Consider the following 18,406-nt stretch of genomic DNA (forward strand, 5'->3'; position numbering starts at 1 on the left):
GTTCTCATTTTGCATCAGGAAGCTTTTGACAAAGTCCTGTTAGTATCAGGTGATGATAGCCAGTAGTAGCCATTAAGACAGTCCTTTTTTTTTTTTTTTTTTTTTTTTAATATAAGTCCAGTTAAGGAAGCATAGCTTGTCTTTTATTAAAGAGGCACTCAGCAAAGGGGGGATGAGACAGAATGCTGTTATTACTGATGCTTTTGTTTTACATTTTCAGTAATTAATATGCTTTGCTCAGTAGTGACACATTACCTGAACTTTGAAGGATTCCCTTAGTATGTCGCTATTGCAGATGCATTAAAGCAATGAGAGCCTGCCAGTATCTTAATCACCTCTGTCCTACATTTGGTCAGAGCCTCTCCGCTTTTAACAGAAGCGAATAGAAGTCTAGACACTTGTGATTTTTCTGTATGTCACTAAGCCACATCATTGTAAGCATCTGTTTGGCCTATATTCCCGTAAAAATTCTGTCTGCTGAAATCAACAATATCTCCTAAAAAGTAGCTTTAATGTCTGCCTGTGTGGCTGGATAAAAAGAAAAATAGGATTCTTGCTCTTCAAGGTCTTACACTCAAAGATTGATAAGGCTGCTACTGATACGTATATAAAGCACATAAACCATTTTAAAGTGGTGAATTGTATGGCATGTGAATGATATTTTCATTTTTTAAAAATGCATGGACTTTGAAACAAAAAATTCATAAAACTTCTAGGTAAAAATGTGGAATAAATTGTGGAACCCTTATAGAAAAAGAATATTGGGAGAATTTGATCAGAAGATTATTAAGGGGGAATTTCCTTCTTCTAGTTCTAAATTTACTGAAGAGAATGAATTATGAGACCCATTTGAAGAGAGAAGGGGAGAGGCTTTAGAAAAAGTACAGTCTAGGCCGGGCACAGTAGCTCACGCCTGTAATCCCAGCACTTTGGGAGGCCAAGGTGGGTGGATTACCTGAGGTCAAGAGTTGAAGACCAGCCTGGCCAACATAGTGAAACCCCGTCTCTACTAAAAATACAAAAATTAGCCGGATGTGCACCTGTAATCCCAGCTATTTAGGAGGCTGAGGCAGGATAATCACTTGAACTCGGGAGACAGAGGTTGCAGTGAGCTGAGACTGCACCACTGTACTCTAGCCTGGATGACAGAGCGAGATTCCATCTCAAAAAAAAAAAAAAAAAAAAGAAAAAAAAATATAGTCTAGGTTTAATGTATAACTTGAAAGAAATCTAGTAGGGTCGGGTGCAGTGGCTCACACCTCTAATTCTAACACTTTGGGAGGCTGAGGTGGGTGCATCGCTAGAGCCCAGGAGTTCCAGACTACCCTGGGTAACCTAGTGGGACCCCTGTCTCTACAAAAAAAATTTAAAAAATTAGCCAGGTGTGGTGGCACATGCGTGTGGTCCCAGCTACTTGAGACACTGAGATAAGAGGGTCACTTGAGCCTGGGAGGTTGAGACTGCGGTGAGCTGTGATTGTGCCACTGTGCTCCAGCCTGGATGAGAATGAGACCCTGTCTGGGGATTGGGCCAGGGGAAAAAGACCTTCTAGAAGAAGGACCTGCTAGAAATCTAGTAGGTAGGAAAGAAATTATGAAATGAGGCAGTGAATTTGAGAGAAGTGGAGAATGAGTGGTATTCATGGAAACTGATTGTAAAGGCAAAGAAAATAAGAATGAATTTTTTTCTTCTCTTCTTCTGGGCTGTGCTCCTGTGTAAGTATGAGGTTGCTACTGTCCTAGGTCTGCACTACTTAAAGTTCCCCAAATAGGTCATTGTTTGCCCACCCAAGTCTTGACATGAAGCCCATTCCCACTTACAGAAGCATAAGTGTGACTCTGTGTCCTTCAAATAAGGCCTGAGCTTTTGGGATTGTTTCTTGTTCCTTAGAAGACTTCCTCAGTGAATTGACGGAGGGAGGTGGCCCAGCAGCACGGACCCCATGTGGCTGGCAGAGTGTGTGGGTGGGGAAGTTAGATCAGAGAGCCCCTCTAATTGTGCTGGGCTGATGCTGTCAGACCTGAAGTTAGATCACATTTTGTTTATTTTCCATTCAAACTCAGTATTTGAAGAAGGACCAGTTGTAAGTAATTCAATATTTTCAATGTATTTGGGATGGTTTCCAGTCATTTAAAAAATAACCAGAGGCCATCCGATTTTGTCACATGATTAAAATGATTAGTTCAGTCTTTTGGGGGAAGTAGAAGTCTCTAGACCCAGTGAAGTGTTTAATCCCCACGTCTATTACAGATGGCAAGTTTTATATCATGGAAAGCCTGATAGAGGAATCATTTTTCTTTCTTTCTTTTTTTTTTAATTACTAAGGAACCTCAAGCCAGTTACTCAGCTGTATGTCAGTGTGGATGCCAGTACCAAAGAGAGCCTGAAGAAAATCGACCGCCCGCTCTTCAAGGATTTCTGGCAGAGATTCCTTGACAGTTTAAAAGCCTTGGCAGCCAAGGTAAGAATTATGACATCTTAAAAACAAATAAACAACCCTCAGGTGTGTACTGAAGTTGAAAGAAAGAAGGAAAGATGGAAGAAAAGAACAGAGGTACTTTTTCCTCTTTTCTCTTTAAAATAAAAAAATGATGAAATATAACTTTCAACTTTTTAAAGACTTCCTTCTTCAAGGAATTTTGAACATTTACTATTTGATAAATAATTGTTGAGTTCCTCTTAAGTTTGTAGCACTATTGCTTTGTATGTATCATTTGTTTTTCATTCATTTAAGGAGAGAGGTATATATACTCCCAAAGTTAATTAATAACAATTGGTCTTGGAACCAATTCCCCATAGATACCCAACCCAGAGTCTATGGAAGATTGGTTGTAGGACTCCTCATGGATACCAAACTCTACAGATGCTCAAGTTTATATAAAATGGCATAGGCCGAGCATGGTGGTTCACGCCTGCAAACCTATGACTTTGGGAGGGCGAGGCAGGCAGATCGCTTGAGGTCAGGAGTTCAAGACCAGCCTGGCCAACATGGTCAGGCCACGTCTCTACTAGAAATACCAAAAAATTAGCCAGTTGTGATGGCATGCACCTGTTATCCCAGCTATTTGGGATGCTGAGGCAGGAGAATTGCCTGAACCTGGGAGGTGGAGGCTACAGTAAGCCAAGATCATGTTGCTGCACTGCAGCCTGGGTGACAGAGTGAGACTCTGTCTCAAAAAAAAAAAAAAAAAAAAAAAACAATAAAAATAAAATGGCATAGTATTTGCACATAACCTACACTCATCCTGTATATTTTAAATCATCTCTAGATTACTTATAATATGTAGTATAATGTAAACTCCATGTAAGTAGTTGTTATGCTGCATTTTAAATATTTGTGTGATTTTTAATTGTTTTACTTTTCCCAAATATTTTTCATCCATGGTTTGGTTGAATGTGTGGAAATGGAACCCAGATACGGAGGGCCGACGGTACATAGCCACCCTAAAAGAGGCGTCTGCAGGCCAGGTGTGGTAGCCCACACCTGTAATCCTAGCACTTTGGAAGGCCAAGGTGCGCAGATCGCTTGAGGTCAGGAGTTCAAGACCAGCCTGGGCAACATGGCAAAACCCCGTCTCTACCAAAAAACAAAATACAAAAATTACCTGTGGTGCCAGCTACTCAGGAGACTAAGGTGGGAGAATCGCTTGAGCCTGGGAGGCAGAGGTTGTAGTGAGCCGAGATTGTGCCACTGCACTCCAGCGTGGGCGACAGTGAGACCCCCATCTAAAAAAAAAAAAAAAAAAGGTTTCTGCAAATAGTATATGTTTAAATTAAATATGAAGTTAATTTTCCTGAATTTCTAGGACCAAATTTCCTAAGCCATCAATAGCCTCAGAATGTTCACATTGAATGTCATTTTCTGCAAACATTTGGCCTTTCTTGTGCGTTTTCATATGGCATACTTACCTTCCTTTTCTTTTTCACCTAAAGTAACCTTCCGGTTCTGCCCTTCCTTCCTTCCTTCCTTCCTTCCTTCCTTCCTTCCTTCCTTCCTTCCTTCCTTCCTCCCTCCCTCCCTCCCTCCCTCCCTCCCTCCCTCCCTCCTTCCTTCCTTCCTTCCCTCGCTTTCATTCTGTTACTTTTCTAAGCATTCTTTGTGCACTCTTGACATCTGACTGATAATGATAATCACCCTAGGACCTTAAAAAAAAGGACTGGTCCTCATGGCCTCTGAGAATCTGCTTGTTAGACATCCCAGGTGCCATTTGGTATACAGCCAGATATGGGAGTCACTGTCCCAGAACCTTGCCTTTCTCTCCTGTGCCCAGCGCTTACTTCGACATTCCTAACCCATCACTGTCTGGCCTTGATGTACATTTCCTGACTCATTTTTCACCATATTCCCCAGGAGGGCCATGCTTCCCTGCTTACCTTGCCATTTCTGCACATGTGCCCACCACGTTCTCCGTTCTGAGTCTTCGATTACTGTCTCCCCAGATTTTGGAAGGAATGTTCTTTCTTTCCCTTCTTTGACTTGTAGAAATTCTGTGCACCTCCTAGACCCAGTTTTGTTATTACCTCTAATGCAGAGTCTTTTCTGATTATAATTAGCTGCCCCCTTTTCCCTTCCTAAGTTTTATATCTATTAAAAAACACTGTTTTTCTTCTGTTTTGTCTTAGCTGCTCTCTCCTGAGCTGGATCCCTTATTTATGTCTGAATTCTGCACAATGTCTAGCATAGTACACTTTAAGGTATTTGATAAATGCTTCCATTTTTTTTCTTGGAGACTGGGTCACCAAAGCTGGAACACAGTGGCACCATCATAGCTCACTGCAGCCTCCAACTTCTGGGACCAAATGATCCTCCTGCCTCAGCCTCCCAAGTATCTGGGACCACAGGCACATACTGCCATGCCTAGTTAATTTTTTGATTTTTTTTTTTTTTTTGGTAGAGACTTTCAAACTCCTGGCATCAGGCAGTCTTCCTGCCTTGGAAGTGTCGGGATTATAGGCATGAACCACTGCTCCAGGCCTGATAAATGTTTCTTTTTTTCTTTCTTCTCTTTTTTTTTTTTTTTTTTTTTTTTGAGACAGAGTCTCATTCTGTTGCCCAGCATGGAGTGCAGTGGCACGATCTCGGTTCACTGCAACCTCTGCCTCCCGGGTTCAAGCAATTCTCGTGCCTCAGCCTCCCCAGTAGCTAGGATTACAGCTGCGTACCACCATGCCCGGCTAATTTTTGTATTTTTAGCAGAGATGGGGTTTCACCATGTTGGCCAGGCTGGTCTCAAACTCCTGACCTCAAGTGATCCGCCTGCCTCAGCCTCCCAAAGTGCAGGGATTACAGGTGTGAGCCACTGTGCCCAGCTTGTTTCTTAAAAGAATGAATGGGTGGAAACCCAACAGAGATTTGTAAAGTACCATATGTATCTTACCAGTTGTCCAGCTGATTAAATCTTTGTGGGTTTCTTTTGCTGTTTTATGCTTGAGAAGTTAAATCCATGCCCTTTTTGGTTATTAATACTGATGTTATTTAAGATATGCAAAAAGGCCTTACTTTGGTTTCTAAGCTGTCTTGGATTTACATAGCATAAAAATTAGAATGGATTTAAATGGGAGTAAACAGCAGGAGCTGGCTAAGTCAGGCCCATCTGAGATTGTTATCTAGGCTGTGTTCTTAGAGTGTGGAAGATGACAAGGAAACATTGATACAATAGCTTAATAGTTTACTTCCTTTCTTTGGTCAAAATGTTCCACAAACTGAATTCTTACCTTGAAGTTACTAGCCTTTGGGTAGCGAATTCACTTGTAATTACTCTGGGTTGGCTCATGATAGTAATGCAGTAATTTAAAGTTAGAAAATAATTTCAACCCAGGAGCATCTTAAATAGAAGTCATTATTGTCTCTATGTAATTCTTGTTGGAATGTTTCCTTGGGCAATTTAAACTGCCCACACATTAGGGCAATTGCGTTCTGAGCATTTTGTAGCAATTAGAGTTGTTGTTTCTTGTTCTTGCATTGTTTTTGTTGCCTTGTAAGAGAAGATCGTGGCAGGATGCTGCTCTTAAAAATCTTTCTTTTAATTGACTCTAGCTATTATTTCCTTCTGAATGGCTGATCTTATAAGACATAGTAGATGCTATTAAGAAAGATTTTGGCACTTAAAACATTTATTTTGTAGTTATATGTATCAGCTAGGGTCAAACATATAAAAACTCAAATGCTGGCTGAGCACGGTGGCTCACGCCTGTAATCCCAGCACTTTGGGAGGCTGAGGTGGGCAGATCACTTGAGGTCAGGAGTTCAAGACCAGCCGGGCCAACATGGTGAAACCCCATCTCTACTAAAAATACAAAAAACAGCCAGGCATGGTGGCAGGTACCTGTAATCCCAGCTACTCGGGAGGCTGAGGCAGGAGAATTGCTTCAACCCAGGAAGTGGAGAATTGTGGTGAGCCAAGATCGCACCATTGTACTCCAGCCTGGGCAACAAGAGTGAGACTCTGTCTCAAAATAAATATATTACAATAAAAAATAAAAACTCAAATGATATCAGATTACTATAAATAAAAGTGTTATATCAGATATTTTAATTAGAACATCCATACTGTTGTCTTCTGTTATTTGATTAGGCTTTTACTATGCCTGAGCAAGGAAAGTCATTTGAAAAGAATTTCTTAAACTTTATAAACAAAAAATTTTGATTTGTCCCAAGATTTTCAGCCCATTTCTGATGTAGTACTACTCAAAGTAGAAGGTAGCATATTTTGTTTTTAACTCTTGGCAAGTATAATGTTTACATTTCTAGATCTTTATCCTTTTTGTTCCTTTTCAATATGAGGAGAGAAATATATTGGTACTTGAGTATGTGGGCTAAAAACCAATTCCATCAAGGTACCAGAGTAAAAAATGTGTTAGCTTCAATTTCCGTCCGTGATAGCTACTTGTCAGTCTTTTTTTTTTTTTTTTTTTAAAAAGAGAAATATATCTTATACAAGAAAACACTGCGCCAGCTTTTAGCAGTAAACTTTTATCAGCAATGTGACCAGATGTGTCTCTGCTGGACTATGATTATGTCAGGGTCAAGATCCAGTAGTAAGTTGAACTGTTTAATTCTTTTCTCTGTTTAAGTAATAGCATTGACATTCTTGAAACCTCATATTTAAAAAGAAAAATGACCAACATAATTTCTTGTGTTACAGTGACCATTGGCTCTCTCTCTACAGATGATGTTAGGATACTCTGACCTGATATCATAATTTGAATAATGGTTGTTCCATTGGTATGAAGGGCTTATTGTACATTAATGAGATAGCCCTCTATCTAATATTTAAATAAACCAATTTATGTATGTGGCCCACAATTTGCAAATTAAAAAACAAACATTTCACATTTGACCTTATATCAGGTTATAAAAATATTATGTGCTGCTTGTGGAAATTTGGGGGAAGTAAAGAGAAATATAAAGAAGCAAGGAAAGAAATTACCTATAATTCCAGGACCTTAACACAGTAATTAACATTTGAAGTACTTCTACTTAATCCTCTGGGGGAGGGCATGCTTTCTTGCAAATAATTCCATCTTATATGTTACTTTTGTTTTTGTTTAACATCATGTCATAAGTATTTTTCCTTGTCATTAACACTTCTCTGTGATTGTCATATTAAAGACAGTGTAGTCATTCATCCTGCTCAGTTTCCTGCTTCTTGGCCAGTAGTAGGGAGCAGGAGGAGTGTGTGATGTCCCGGCATCCTTTTTCCCATCCTAGAGGCCTGACAGTCAGATTTTCTGTCCTTAGCACACTGAGGACAAAGTCTCAGCTACTCCCGAGTTACAGCATGCACATTTTGTCACTTTTGAACATTTTTAAAATTGAATGCTGCCAGAGATGACAAGTTATATTTAATTGGTGGCACTGAGACTTTCACAAAGGGGAAGCATAAAATAATGGTACATTAAATCATGGCATGGCCTTTATCCTAGAGTTTCTTGTAGTCAATGAAATATATCTTCTTCTTTCCTTGCCTTTAGGATGAGCTTGTCTGCCTTCTATGGTTCTGACAAGTTTCCTTTCTTATTGACCTATTTTGTTTATTTCCACCTCTCATCATCAGTACCAAAGTCTATTCTTGAGCCTTAACCCATCTGGCTAATCTGGATATCTGTTTGTTACCACTTTTTTGAAGGCTTTAACTTTCATGTAAAACATGGGACCCCTATCCACAGGCATAGATCCCCCAGGGCTGATTCCATTCAACTTGGATTTAATGCCATTTTACCCTGCTCTGCTTAGCTAAAATGTTACTCTGCTTTCAGCCATTTCTGAAATTAGACAAGACTGCTATGCTTGATTTGCGCAAACGTGTTGTCTAAAGCCAGTGTCTGCAAGCTGGGATAACTCCTTAGTAAACTGGTTCCCCCCCAGACCTGACTTTTACCTAATATTGTTTTAGGGAAATGTAAGTGTATTGCATCTTAGGTTCGTGTTGAGGCATCAGGTAACGTCTAATGGATAATAGTTTCTATGGGTTTGGAGACTCAGGAGAACACTGGGGAAGGAATACCGGGTGTAGATCTGAAAGTCATCTCTTTGGCAACAGATTGTAGTTAAAGGCAAGGAAGCAGGTGGGATGACCCAGGAAGTGCCTAAAGAAGGCAAAGAGGGAGCCTGTGGGAACAAAAGTGTTGAAGCTTTCAACATAAAGAGCACATAGAGAGTGAGTCTGGGAAGAATTTGATAAAGATATTGGTTCAATTCCTTGCAACTCAAGGAAACAGTGAGTTTCCAGAAAGATTACGAAATAAAGGTACGACAAAAAGGAAAATAGCTTTACCAGTTGGTCTTTAATTACTATGTCAAAAAGAAAGTATGGTGCAGTGTTTTGTGTCGAAGCCATTGTATAGAGGGACGAATGGGAAGGATGGAAATGGGGAGGGTGAATAATCGATCTGAGTGTAGTGAATACTGACCTACTAATAATAAAGAAGTCAGAAGCATTTCCTTTCATCAGCTTACAGAATTGCATAGCGTATCTACTAAAAACTTTACATTTAGAAAATAAATATTGAAGAAAATGACTCATACTTTACCAGAATTCAAAGGTAAACAGTTACTATATTGCATTACATCTTTTGTGGTTTTTATGCATGTTCATATATATGTGTCTATATTTCACTTATAAAATTGAAATCATGTTGTACATATTTTTGCAACTATATATATGTTACTAATTATTATTATTTTTATAGAGATGGTAGTCTCCTTTTGTTGTCCAGGCTGGTCTTGAACTCCTGGGCTCAAGCAATCCTCCTGCCTCAGCCTCTCTAGTAATTGGGATACAGATGTGCTCCAGCACACCTGGCTAAAATTTTTTTTTGAGAGATGAGGTCTTGTTTGTTGCCTAGGCTGGTCGTGAATTCCTGGTTTCAAGTGATCCTCCTACCTTGGCCTCCCAAAATACTGATCCTCCTACCTTGGCCTCCCAAAATACTGGGATTACAGGCATGAGCCACTGTGCCTGGCCTTCAACTATGTTTTTATATAGTTTATATATTATGAACAACTATACCAACTTTTATCATAATAGATTAATTTTGCCTATTATTGAACTTTTAAATTTATTTTTGTTTTGCCTGTTTTTGAACTTTATATAAATGAAATGATTGTTTATGCCTTTGTGTCTGATTTTTCAACATTATAATATTATAATAACTCAATTATAATAGTATAATAACACTCAACATTGTGTTCTGAGATTCCTCCATGATTTTGCAAGTAATAGTGGTTCTGAATACAAGTCCAGATACAGGTACTGCATATATCTTCTCCCAGTCTGTCTTTACCAGTTTATTTATTTTATTTTATTTTATGTTATTTTTTTGAGGTGGAGTTTCGCTCTTGTTGCCCAGGCTGGAGTGCAATGGCGTGATCTTTGCTCACTGCACCCTCCACCTCCTGGGTTCAAGCGATTCTCCTGCCTCAGCTCCCAAGTAACTGGGATTATAGGTGTACACCACCATGCCCAGCTAATTCTGTATTTTTAGTAGAGATGGGGTTTTACCAGTTTGGTCAGGCTGGTCTCTAACTCCTGACTTCAAGTGATCCACCCGCCTTAGCCTCCCAAAGTGCTGGGATTACAGGTGTGAAACACTGCGCCTGGCCTGTCTTTGCCAGTTTAAACTCTTAATATTGCTTGATAAACAGAGCTCTTCATTTTAACAAAGTCTAGTTTATCACTTTTAAAAAAGTATATGTTTAGTGCTTTTCCTGTCCTATTTGTGAAATCTTTGCCCACCCCAAGGTCATGAAGATAGTTTCTTATGTTTTCCTCTTTCAGAAGTGTTGTTATTATTATTTTTCAATTTGGTCTGTGAATCATCTGAAATTAATTTGAGGGTATTGCATAAGGTAGAGGATCTGGATTTTTTTTTTTTAATGGACTTTATATTTTAGAGCGGTTTTAGACTCAAAACAAAATTGAGCAGAAGGTCCAGAGATTTTCCATATCCCCCCTATTCCATGCATACATACATACCTCCTTATCAATATCACCCACAAGAGTGGCACATTTATTAAAACTGATGAACGTACACGGATCCATCATTATCAGCCATAGTCTGTATTTTACATTAGGGTTCGTTGTTGTGGTTGTACATTCTGTGGGTGTGGACAAATGTATAGTGACATGTATCCACCATTACAGTGTCATATGGGGTAATTTCACTGTCCTAATGATCTCCTGTACTCTGTTTATCTCTCCCTCCCCCATCCCTGGCAACCATGGATCTTTTTACTGTCTGCATAGTTTTGCCTTTTCCAGAATGTCATATAGTTGGAATCATACCATTTGTAGCCTTTTCAGATTTGCTTCTTTCACTTAGCAATATGCATTTAAGTTTCCTTCCATGTGTTTTCACATGGATAACTCATCTCTTTTTAGAGCTGAACAATATTCCATTGTCTGGCTGCACCACAGTTTATTCACCTACTGAAGGACATCTTGGGTGCTTGCAAGTTTTGGCAATTTTGAACATAGCTGCTATAAACATCAGTGTGCAAGTTTGTGTTTGGATGTAAATTTTCAACTCCTTGGAGTAAATACCAAAGAGTGTAGTTGCTGGGTAGTTTCATAAGAGTATTGCTTAGTTTTTTAAGAAACTGCCAAACTGTCTTCCAAAGTGGCTGTACCATTTTGTATTCCCACCAGCAATGGATGAGAGTTTCTGTCATTGTTGTTTTGTTTTGCATTTCCCTGATGACAGGTGATGTGGAACATTTTTTCATACACTTATTTGCCATTCGTATGTCTTTGATGAGATGTCTATTATGGTCTTTGGCCCGTTTTTAATTGGGTTGTTCATTTTCTTATTGTTGAGATTTAAGAGTTCTTTGTATATTTTGGAGTCCTTTATCAAATATGTCTTTTGCAAATATTTTCTGTCAGTCTGTAGCTTGTCTTTTCATGTCTTGGCAGTGTCTTTTGAATAACAGAAATGTTTAATACTTACCAATGTTTTCTCTCACGGGTCACACCTTTAGTTTGCTATCTAAAGAGTTATTATCAAATCCAAGGTCATTTAGACTTTCTCCTGTGTTATCTTCTAGAACTCTTAAAGTTTTGCCTTTCACATTTAGTTTTGTAATACACTTAGAGTTAATTTTTGTGAGAGGTATAAGGTGTTTGTCTAGATTCCTTTTTTTTTTTTTTTTTTTTGCGTGTGAATTTCCAGTTTCAGCACTGTTTGTTGAAAAAAATTATCTTTTCCCCATTGTATTACTTTTTTCTCTTTTGCGAAAGATCAGTTGACTATATTTGTGTGAGTCTTTTTCTGGGCTCTGTTCTGTTCCTTTGGTTTATTTGTCTGTTCTCACAACAATATCACATACATTTCAGGGAATTTGATATCAACATCTACTATATTTGTTAATCTTTTCTATTTGTTGGTCTTGTTCTCTGTTTCTATTTTTGTATTCCACACTTTTTCTTTTGTGGTTTTGAGTATGTTAAATATGATTCCATTTTCTCTCCTTTCTTAGCATATTAATCATACTTCACTTGTTACTTTTTTAGTGTTTTCCCTAGCGTTTGTAATATAGGTCTACCAGTAATTGAAGTCCATTTTCAAAGAACACTATGTTGCTTCCTGAGTAGGGCAAGTACCTTATAATAACAAAGTAATCTTTTTTTTCTTCTTCTTCTTCGAGACCAAGTCTTACTCTGTCACCCAGGCTGGAGTTCAGTGGCCCGATCTCAGCTCACTGCAACCTCTGCCTCCCGGGTTCAAGCAATTCACTTATGTCAGCCTCCCAAGTAGCAGGGATTACAGGCGCCTGCCATTACACCTGGCTAATTTTTTAAATTTTTAGTAGAGACGGGGTTTCACCATGTTGGCCAGGCTGGTCTTGAACTCGTGACCTCAAGTGATCCACCCGCCTTGGCCTCCCAACGTGCTGGGATTATAGGATTGACCCACCATGCCCGGCCTCCTTGTAATAACAAAATAATCCTGATTCTTCCCTCCTGTCCTTACATCATTGCCATCATTCATTTTACTTATACATAAGCATGCATAATCAATATATTGTTGCTATTTTATTATTTTGGCCAAATTGCTATCTGTTAGTTGAATTAAGAATAAGAAAAATAAACGTTTTTATTTTACTCCTTCTCTAATGTTCTTCCTTTCTCTTCTTAGATTTGAGTTTCTGACCTATATCATTTTCCTTTTCTCTGACGAACTTTTTTCAACATTTCTTTCGGCTGGGTGCAGTGGCTCACGCCTGTAATCCCAGCACTTTGGGAGGCCAAAGCGTGCAGATCACGAGGTCAGGAGATTGAGACCATATCGGCTAACATGATGAAACCCCGTCTCTACTAAAAATACAAAAAGTTAGCCGGGCGTGGTGGCGGGTGCCTGTAGTCCCAGCTACTCGGGAGGCTGAGGCAGCAGAATGGTGTGAACCCGGCAGGGGACCTTGCAGTGAGCTGAGATCGCGCCACTGCACTCCAGCCTGGGAGACAGTGAGACTGCGTCTCACAAAAAAAAAAACAACCAAAAAAAAAACCATTTCTTTCAAGGAAGATCTACTGGCAACAAATTCCCCCAGTTTCTGGTTGTCTGAAAAAGTGTTTCTCCTTCCGTTCTGAAGGACAGTTTCATAGTGTGCACATTCTAGGTGGTGATTTTTTCTTTCAGTACTTTAAATATTTCACCCTGCTGTCTCCTTGCTCGCATGGTTTCTGGGTAGAAGGTGAAATCATTCTTTCCTTTTCTATATGTAAGGCTTTTTTCCCTCTGTCTTCTTTCTGGAATTTGTTAAATATTTGATTTTCTATGGTTTGAAACTTAGATGCTTATCTATAGTTTTTCTGGCATTTATCCTACTTCGTGTTCTGGGAGCCTCCTGACTGTGGTTTGGGGCCTGACATTAACATGGGGAAATCCTGAGTCATTATTCTTTCAAATATTACTTTTGTTCTTTTCTCTTTTTCTTTTCCTTCTGGTATTCCTGTTACACATATATTACACCCTTTGTAGTTATCCCACAGCTCCTGGATATTCCATTCTGGTTTATTTCAGTCTTTTTTCATTTTGCTTTTTGGTTTTAGAGGTTTCTGTTGAGAATCCTTAAACTTGGAGATTCCTGCCTCAGCCATGTCCAGTCTCAAGGCCATTCTTTAGAGCTCCAGTATTTTAGTTTGGTTCTTTCTTAGGATTTCCATCTCTGTTTACATTGTCCATCTGTTCTTGTGTGCTGTGTACTTTATCCACTGGAGCTCTTTGCATCTGGTCTGGTTATCCTAGCATCCCTGCCGTGTCAGAGCCTGGTTTGGATGCTTGTGCTGTCTCTTTAAGCTTTGCTTTTTGCCTTTTAGTATGCCTTGTAACTTTTTCTTGTTAGCTGAACATGATATCCTAGGTAAAAGGAACTGTTCTCACTAGACCTTTAATAACGTAATGGTATGGTATATGGGGAGGGGAAGCATTCTATAGTCTTATGATTAGGTCTCAGTGTTTTTTGTTTGTTTTGTTTTGTTTTTGAGACGGAATCTTGCTCTGTTACTCAGGCTGGAGTGCAGTGGCACGATCTTGGCTCACTGCAACTTCTGCCTCCCAGGTTCAAGCAATTCTCCTGCCTCAGCCTCCCAAGTAGCTGGGATTTCAGGCACCCGCCACCATGCTCCACTAATTTTTGTATTTTTAGTAGAGACGGGGTTTCACCATGTTGGCCAGGCTAGTCTTGAACTCCTAACCTCAAATGATCCACTGCCTCGGCCTCCCAAAGTGCTGGGATTACAGATGTGAGCCACCATGCCCAGCCTAGGTCTCAGTCTTTTAGTGAGGCTGTACCCCTGGTCAGTGAACTTCACAAATACTTCTCAGTTTTTTTCCCCCTAGGCAGGACAGGTTGGCTAGAGTGTACTGCAGCTGGCTATTTCCCTTTTCTTACATGGAAGGCCAGTGCTGGCTGGAGTTGGGTGTTTCTCTTCCACTTGGTTAGTTAGACTCTGACAAAACCAAGCAAGTTAGGTTCTGGTTAAATCGTTTCTCCTGAGAGCCGACTTTGTTGTCAACAGAATGCTCTGGCACATGTCAAATGGTTCCTGTTTCCCTCCCCTTACTGGAAGCACAAGGGATTTCCCCCGTATATTCACTGTGAGAATCTGGCAGAGCTCCAGTAGGTAAAACTCACAAAAGCATAGGGCCCCTAATGACTGGGTCTGTCTGGGACTTTTGTGTCAGGCTTGTCCACACTGAGCCTCCAGCACTTTGTCAATTACAGTTCAGTTTCCCTGTTGGTGCTGGTCTCTGTGGAGGTTTCTGCTCCTGTAAGTTGTGATTCTCTGTGCGTGCCGGTTTTTCCCTCCAATTATGGGGACAGCAGGTTTGCCATGTGACCTCACTTCTCTGATGGATCTAAGAACAGTTGTTGATTTTTCAATTTGTTCAGCTTTTTAGTTGTTAAGACACAGTGATGACTTCCAAGCAACTTTCTTGCTGCATTGGAAACTGGAAGGCTCATGGGGGTTAATTTTAAGTTTTAACATCTGATAGTATAAGTCTCACAGCTTTTTTCTTTAAGACCTCGTAATTTTTGTCTTTGTGAATTCTGCTTTTAGTGTCATGCTTAGACCCTTAGGATATACAAATATTTATGTATATTTTCTGGTTCTGTCCTAGCCCAGCTGTTTAAATCTCAACTCTTTAATCCAGTTGGGATATAACTTAGCATTCATTTTTATGTAGTTCCCAAGTACCATTTATTGAATGAACCATCTTTAAAGTACAGATTTGATAAGCTATCATTACTATGTATTGAAACTTGATATATGTGTTGTTCCATTCCCAGAAGATACTCTGTGTGTTGATTTCTACTTTTTTTTTTTTCTTAACAGACTGTCATATTTCTTTATAGAAGTAATTATAGGCCGTGCGTGGTGACTCATGCCTCTAATCCCAGCACTTTGGGAGGCTGAGACAGGTGGATCACCTAAGGTCAGGGGTTCGAGACCAGCCTGGCCAACACAGCGAAACCTCATCTCTACTACAAATACAAAAATCAGCCGGGTGTGGTGGCAGGTGCCTGTAATCCCAGCTACTCAGGAGGCTGAGGCAGGAGAATCACCTGAACCCGGGAGGTGTAGGTTGCAGTGAGCCGAGATTGCGTCACTGCAGTTCAGCTTAGGAAACAGAGAGAGACTCCATCTCCAAAAACAAACAGCCGGGTGCGTTGGCTTACATCTGTAATCCCAGCACTTTGGGAGACCAAGGTGGGCGGATCACGAGGTCAGGAGATCGAGACCATCCTGGCTAACACAGTGAAACCCCGTTTCTACTAAAAATACAAAAAAATTAGCTGGGCTCGGTGGGGGGCGCCTGTAGTCCCAGCCACTCGGGAGGCTGAGGCAGGAGAATGGCGTGAACCTGGGAGGCGGAGCTTGCAGTGAGCAGGGATCGTGCCGCTGCACTCCAGCCTGGGTGACAGAGTGAGACTCTGTCTCAAAAAAAAAAAAAAAAAAAAAAAGAAGTAGATATAACTCTCCAACACTGTTCTTACTGTCTGGATAATATTTTTTTTGTATGGATTTTTAACAAATAGCCTCACAAGTCTTATCTTTGGCAGCCTTTCCTAACTCCTTCCCTCCCCTCCCACAGTCAGCATTTGGCACTTCTGGGTGAAGGGTACTTGTGCTTTCTTTTACCACCCAGGACAGCAGGGGTGGTGTGACTGCTTATGTAATTGTCCTTCCTGTGAACTGAAAGGTCCCCTAGGGAAGACACAATGTGTGTTATGCCTTTTTGTTCACCGTAGTATTCAAAGCCCTTAACACGGTGACTGACACGTGATTGCCACATAAGTATTTGGTCAATGAGCAAATTGCATTTATCCGCTCTCCTCTTGGTGTGTATTCTGTTATTTCCCAACAACCTGCTTGGTTTGGTAATTGAAAGCTTGGGTCCCTGAAAGAAGGCTACCAAGGTTTGGATACTGGCTCTGCCACCTATTGTGTGTGTCATTTTGGGCAAGAGACTCACTTTTCTCACCTGTGAAATGGGGTAAATAACAGTGCCTACCTTATAGGGTCTAGACAAAAACACCTAGAAACATTATAGGAAGTAATTTTGTTTGAATTTTACAAAATGATGCCCTCTATTATCATTTTTGTGTATATGATTAAATATTTTATACATATGAAAAGACACAGTGAATAAGATAGTGAGTACCGCTAGAACTGTAGTCTAGCTTAAGAAATAAATATTACAAATTCATTTGTGGGCTTTGTGGACCTCATTTCTATCATACTTCTTTTCCTTCCTTTTCTTCCAGAGGGAATCAGTATCCTGTAATTGGTGTTTATCATTCCATATTGTATTAGCGAGGGTTCTCTAGAGGGACAGAACGAATAGGATAGATGTATATATGAAGGGGAGTTTATTAGGAGAATTGACTCGCACTGTCACAAGGTGAGGTCCCACAATAGGCCGTCTGCAAGCTGATGTGCCAGGAAGCCAGTCCAAGTCCCAAAACCTCAGAAGCAGGGAAGCTGACAATGCAGCCTTCAGTCTGTGGCCAAAAGGCCTGAGAACCCCTGGCAAACCACTGGTATAAGTCCAACAGTCCAAAAGCTGAAGAACTTGGAATTTGATGTTCGAGGGCAGGAAGCATCCAGCACGGGAGAAAGATGAAGGCAAGAAGGCTCAGCTAGTCTAGTTTTTCCACGTTCTTCTGCCTGCTTTTATTCTGGCTGCACTGGCAGCTAATTAGAGGGTGCCCACCCAGATTGAGGGTGGGTCTGCCTTTCCCAGTCCACTGACTCAAATGTTAATCTCCTTTGGCAACACCCTCACAGACACACCCAGGAACAATACTTTGCATCCTTTATTACAGTCAAGTTGGCACTCAATGTTAACTATCACATAGGGTCTTGCTCTGTTGCCCAGGCTGGAGTGCCGTGGTATGACCATGGCTCACCGAGCCTTGAACTCCTGGACTTGAGCAGTCCTCCCACCTCAGCCTCCCAAGTAGCTAGAGACAGTAGGTGTGCATCATTGCGCCCGGCTGATTTTTGCATTTTGTGAAGATGTGGTCTCACTGTGTTGCCCAGGTTGGTCTTGAACTCCTGGCGTCAAGTGATCCTCCTCCTTTGACCTCCCAAAGTGCTGGGATTACAGATGTGAGCCACTGCTCCTAGCCTGTCATCCCATATTTATACCTCACTCTTATGTATAACTCCATAAGTAATAGAGCATAGTGTTTTCCATATTTTTAAACTTTATATGATAACGTAACCCTATATGTATCCTTATGCAACCTGATTTAATTTTTGACCATTTTTTTAAATAAAAAATTACCTTTTTACCATTTTAAGATATACACTTCAGTGGTATCATGTACATTCATATTATGTGCAACTATTACCACCATGCATCTCCAGAACTGTTTCATCTCCCCATTCTTCCCCCCAAACTATGAAACTTCCTATCCATTAAATACTAGCCTCCCTCATTTCTTCCTCCCTGCAACCTGTTTTTCTTTTGTTTGAAATTATGCGTGTGAGGTATTCATATTGTTATATTTAGCCTTTGAGACTTTGTAACTGCTATGTAGCATTCTATCCTGCAAATATTCCCTCATGTAGGGAAATTCATCCTCCTACAGATGGGCATTTGGATTGTTTCACAGTTTCTAACTCTGCAGTGAACATTGTTGAAAGTGTCTCTTTATGCACATGTGCAATAATTTCTTTTGGAACTAACCTGTGGTTGGAAGTTGCTGGATCATAAAATATATACATCTTAAACTTGAACTTGATTAGATTTTTGTTGCCATACCCTGTCCTACATGATTATACTTAGGAGACTACTGCATTAAATTTCTATTTTCTATCCTCACGAATACTTGGTCTTGTTAGTTGTTGATTCTATTTTATTTATTTTTTGAGACAGGATCTTGCTCTGT

At 40.2% G+C, this 18,406-nt stretch overlaps 1 protein-coding gene across 5 annotated transcripts in view; it reads left to right on the forward strand.

The window, feature by feature from the left end:
* LOC104657346 (S-adenosyl-L-methionine-dependent tRNA 4-demethylwyosine synthase TYW1) overlaps nt 1-18,406 on the forward strand; it is a 262,699-nt gene that overhangs the window by 132,803 nt on the left and 111,490 nt on the right. For all 5 annotated transcript variants that reach the window (XM_030932482.1, XM_010357125.2, XM_030932480.1 and 2 more), the window contains one exon: nt 2,326-2,461. In XM_030932482.1, the coding sequence (XP_030788342.1) occupies nt 2,326-2,461 (136 nt within the window). The remainder of the gene's footprint in view (nt 1-2,325; nt 2,462-18,406) is intronic.

Source organism: Rhinopithecus roxellana, chromosome 6 (assembly GCF_007565055.1).
Source record: "Rhinopithecus roxellana isolate Shanxi Qingling chromosome 6, ASM756505v1, whole genome shotgun sequence".
Classification (NCBI taxonomy): domain Eukaryota; kingdom Metazoa; phylum Chordata; class Mammalia; order Primates; family Cercopithecidae; genus Rhinopithecus; species Rhinopithecus roxellana.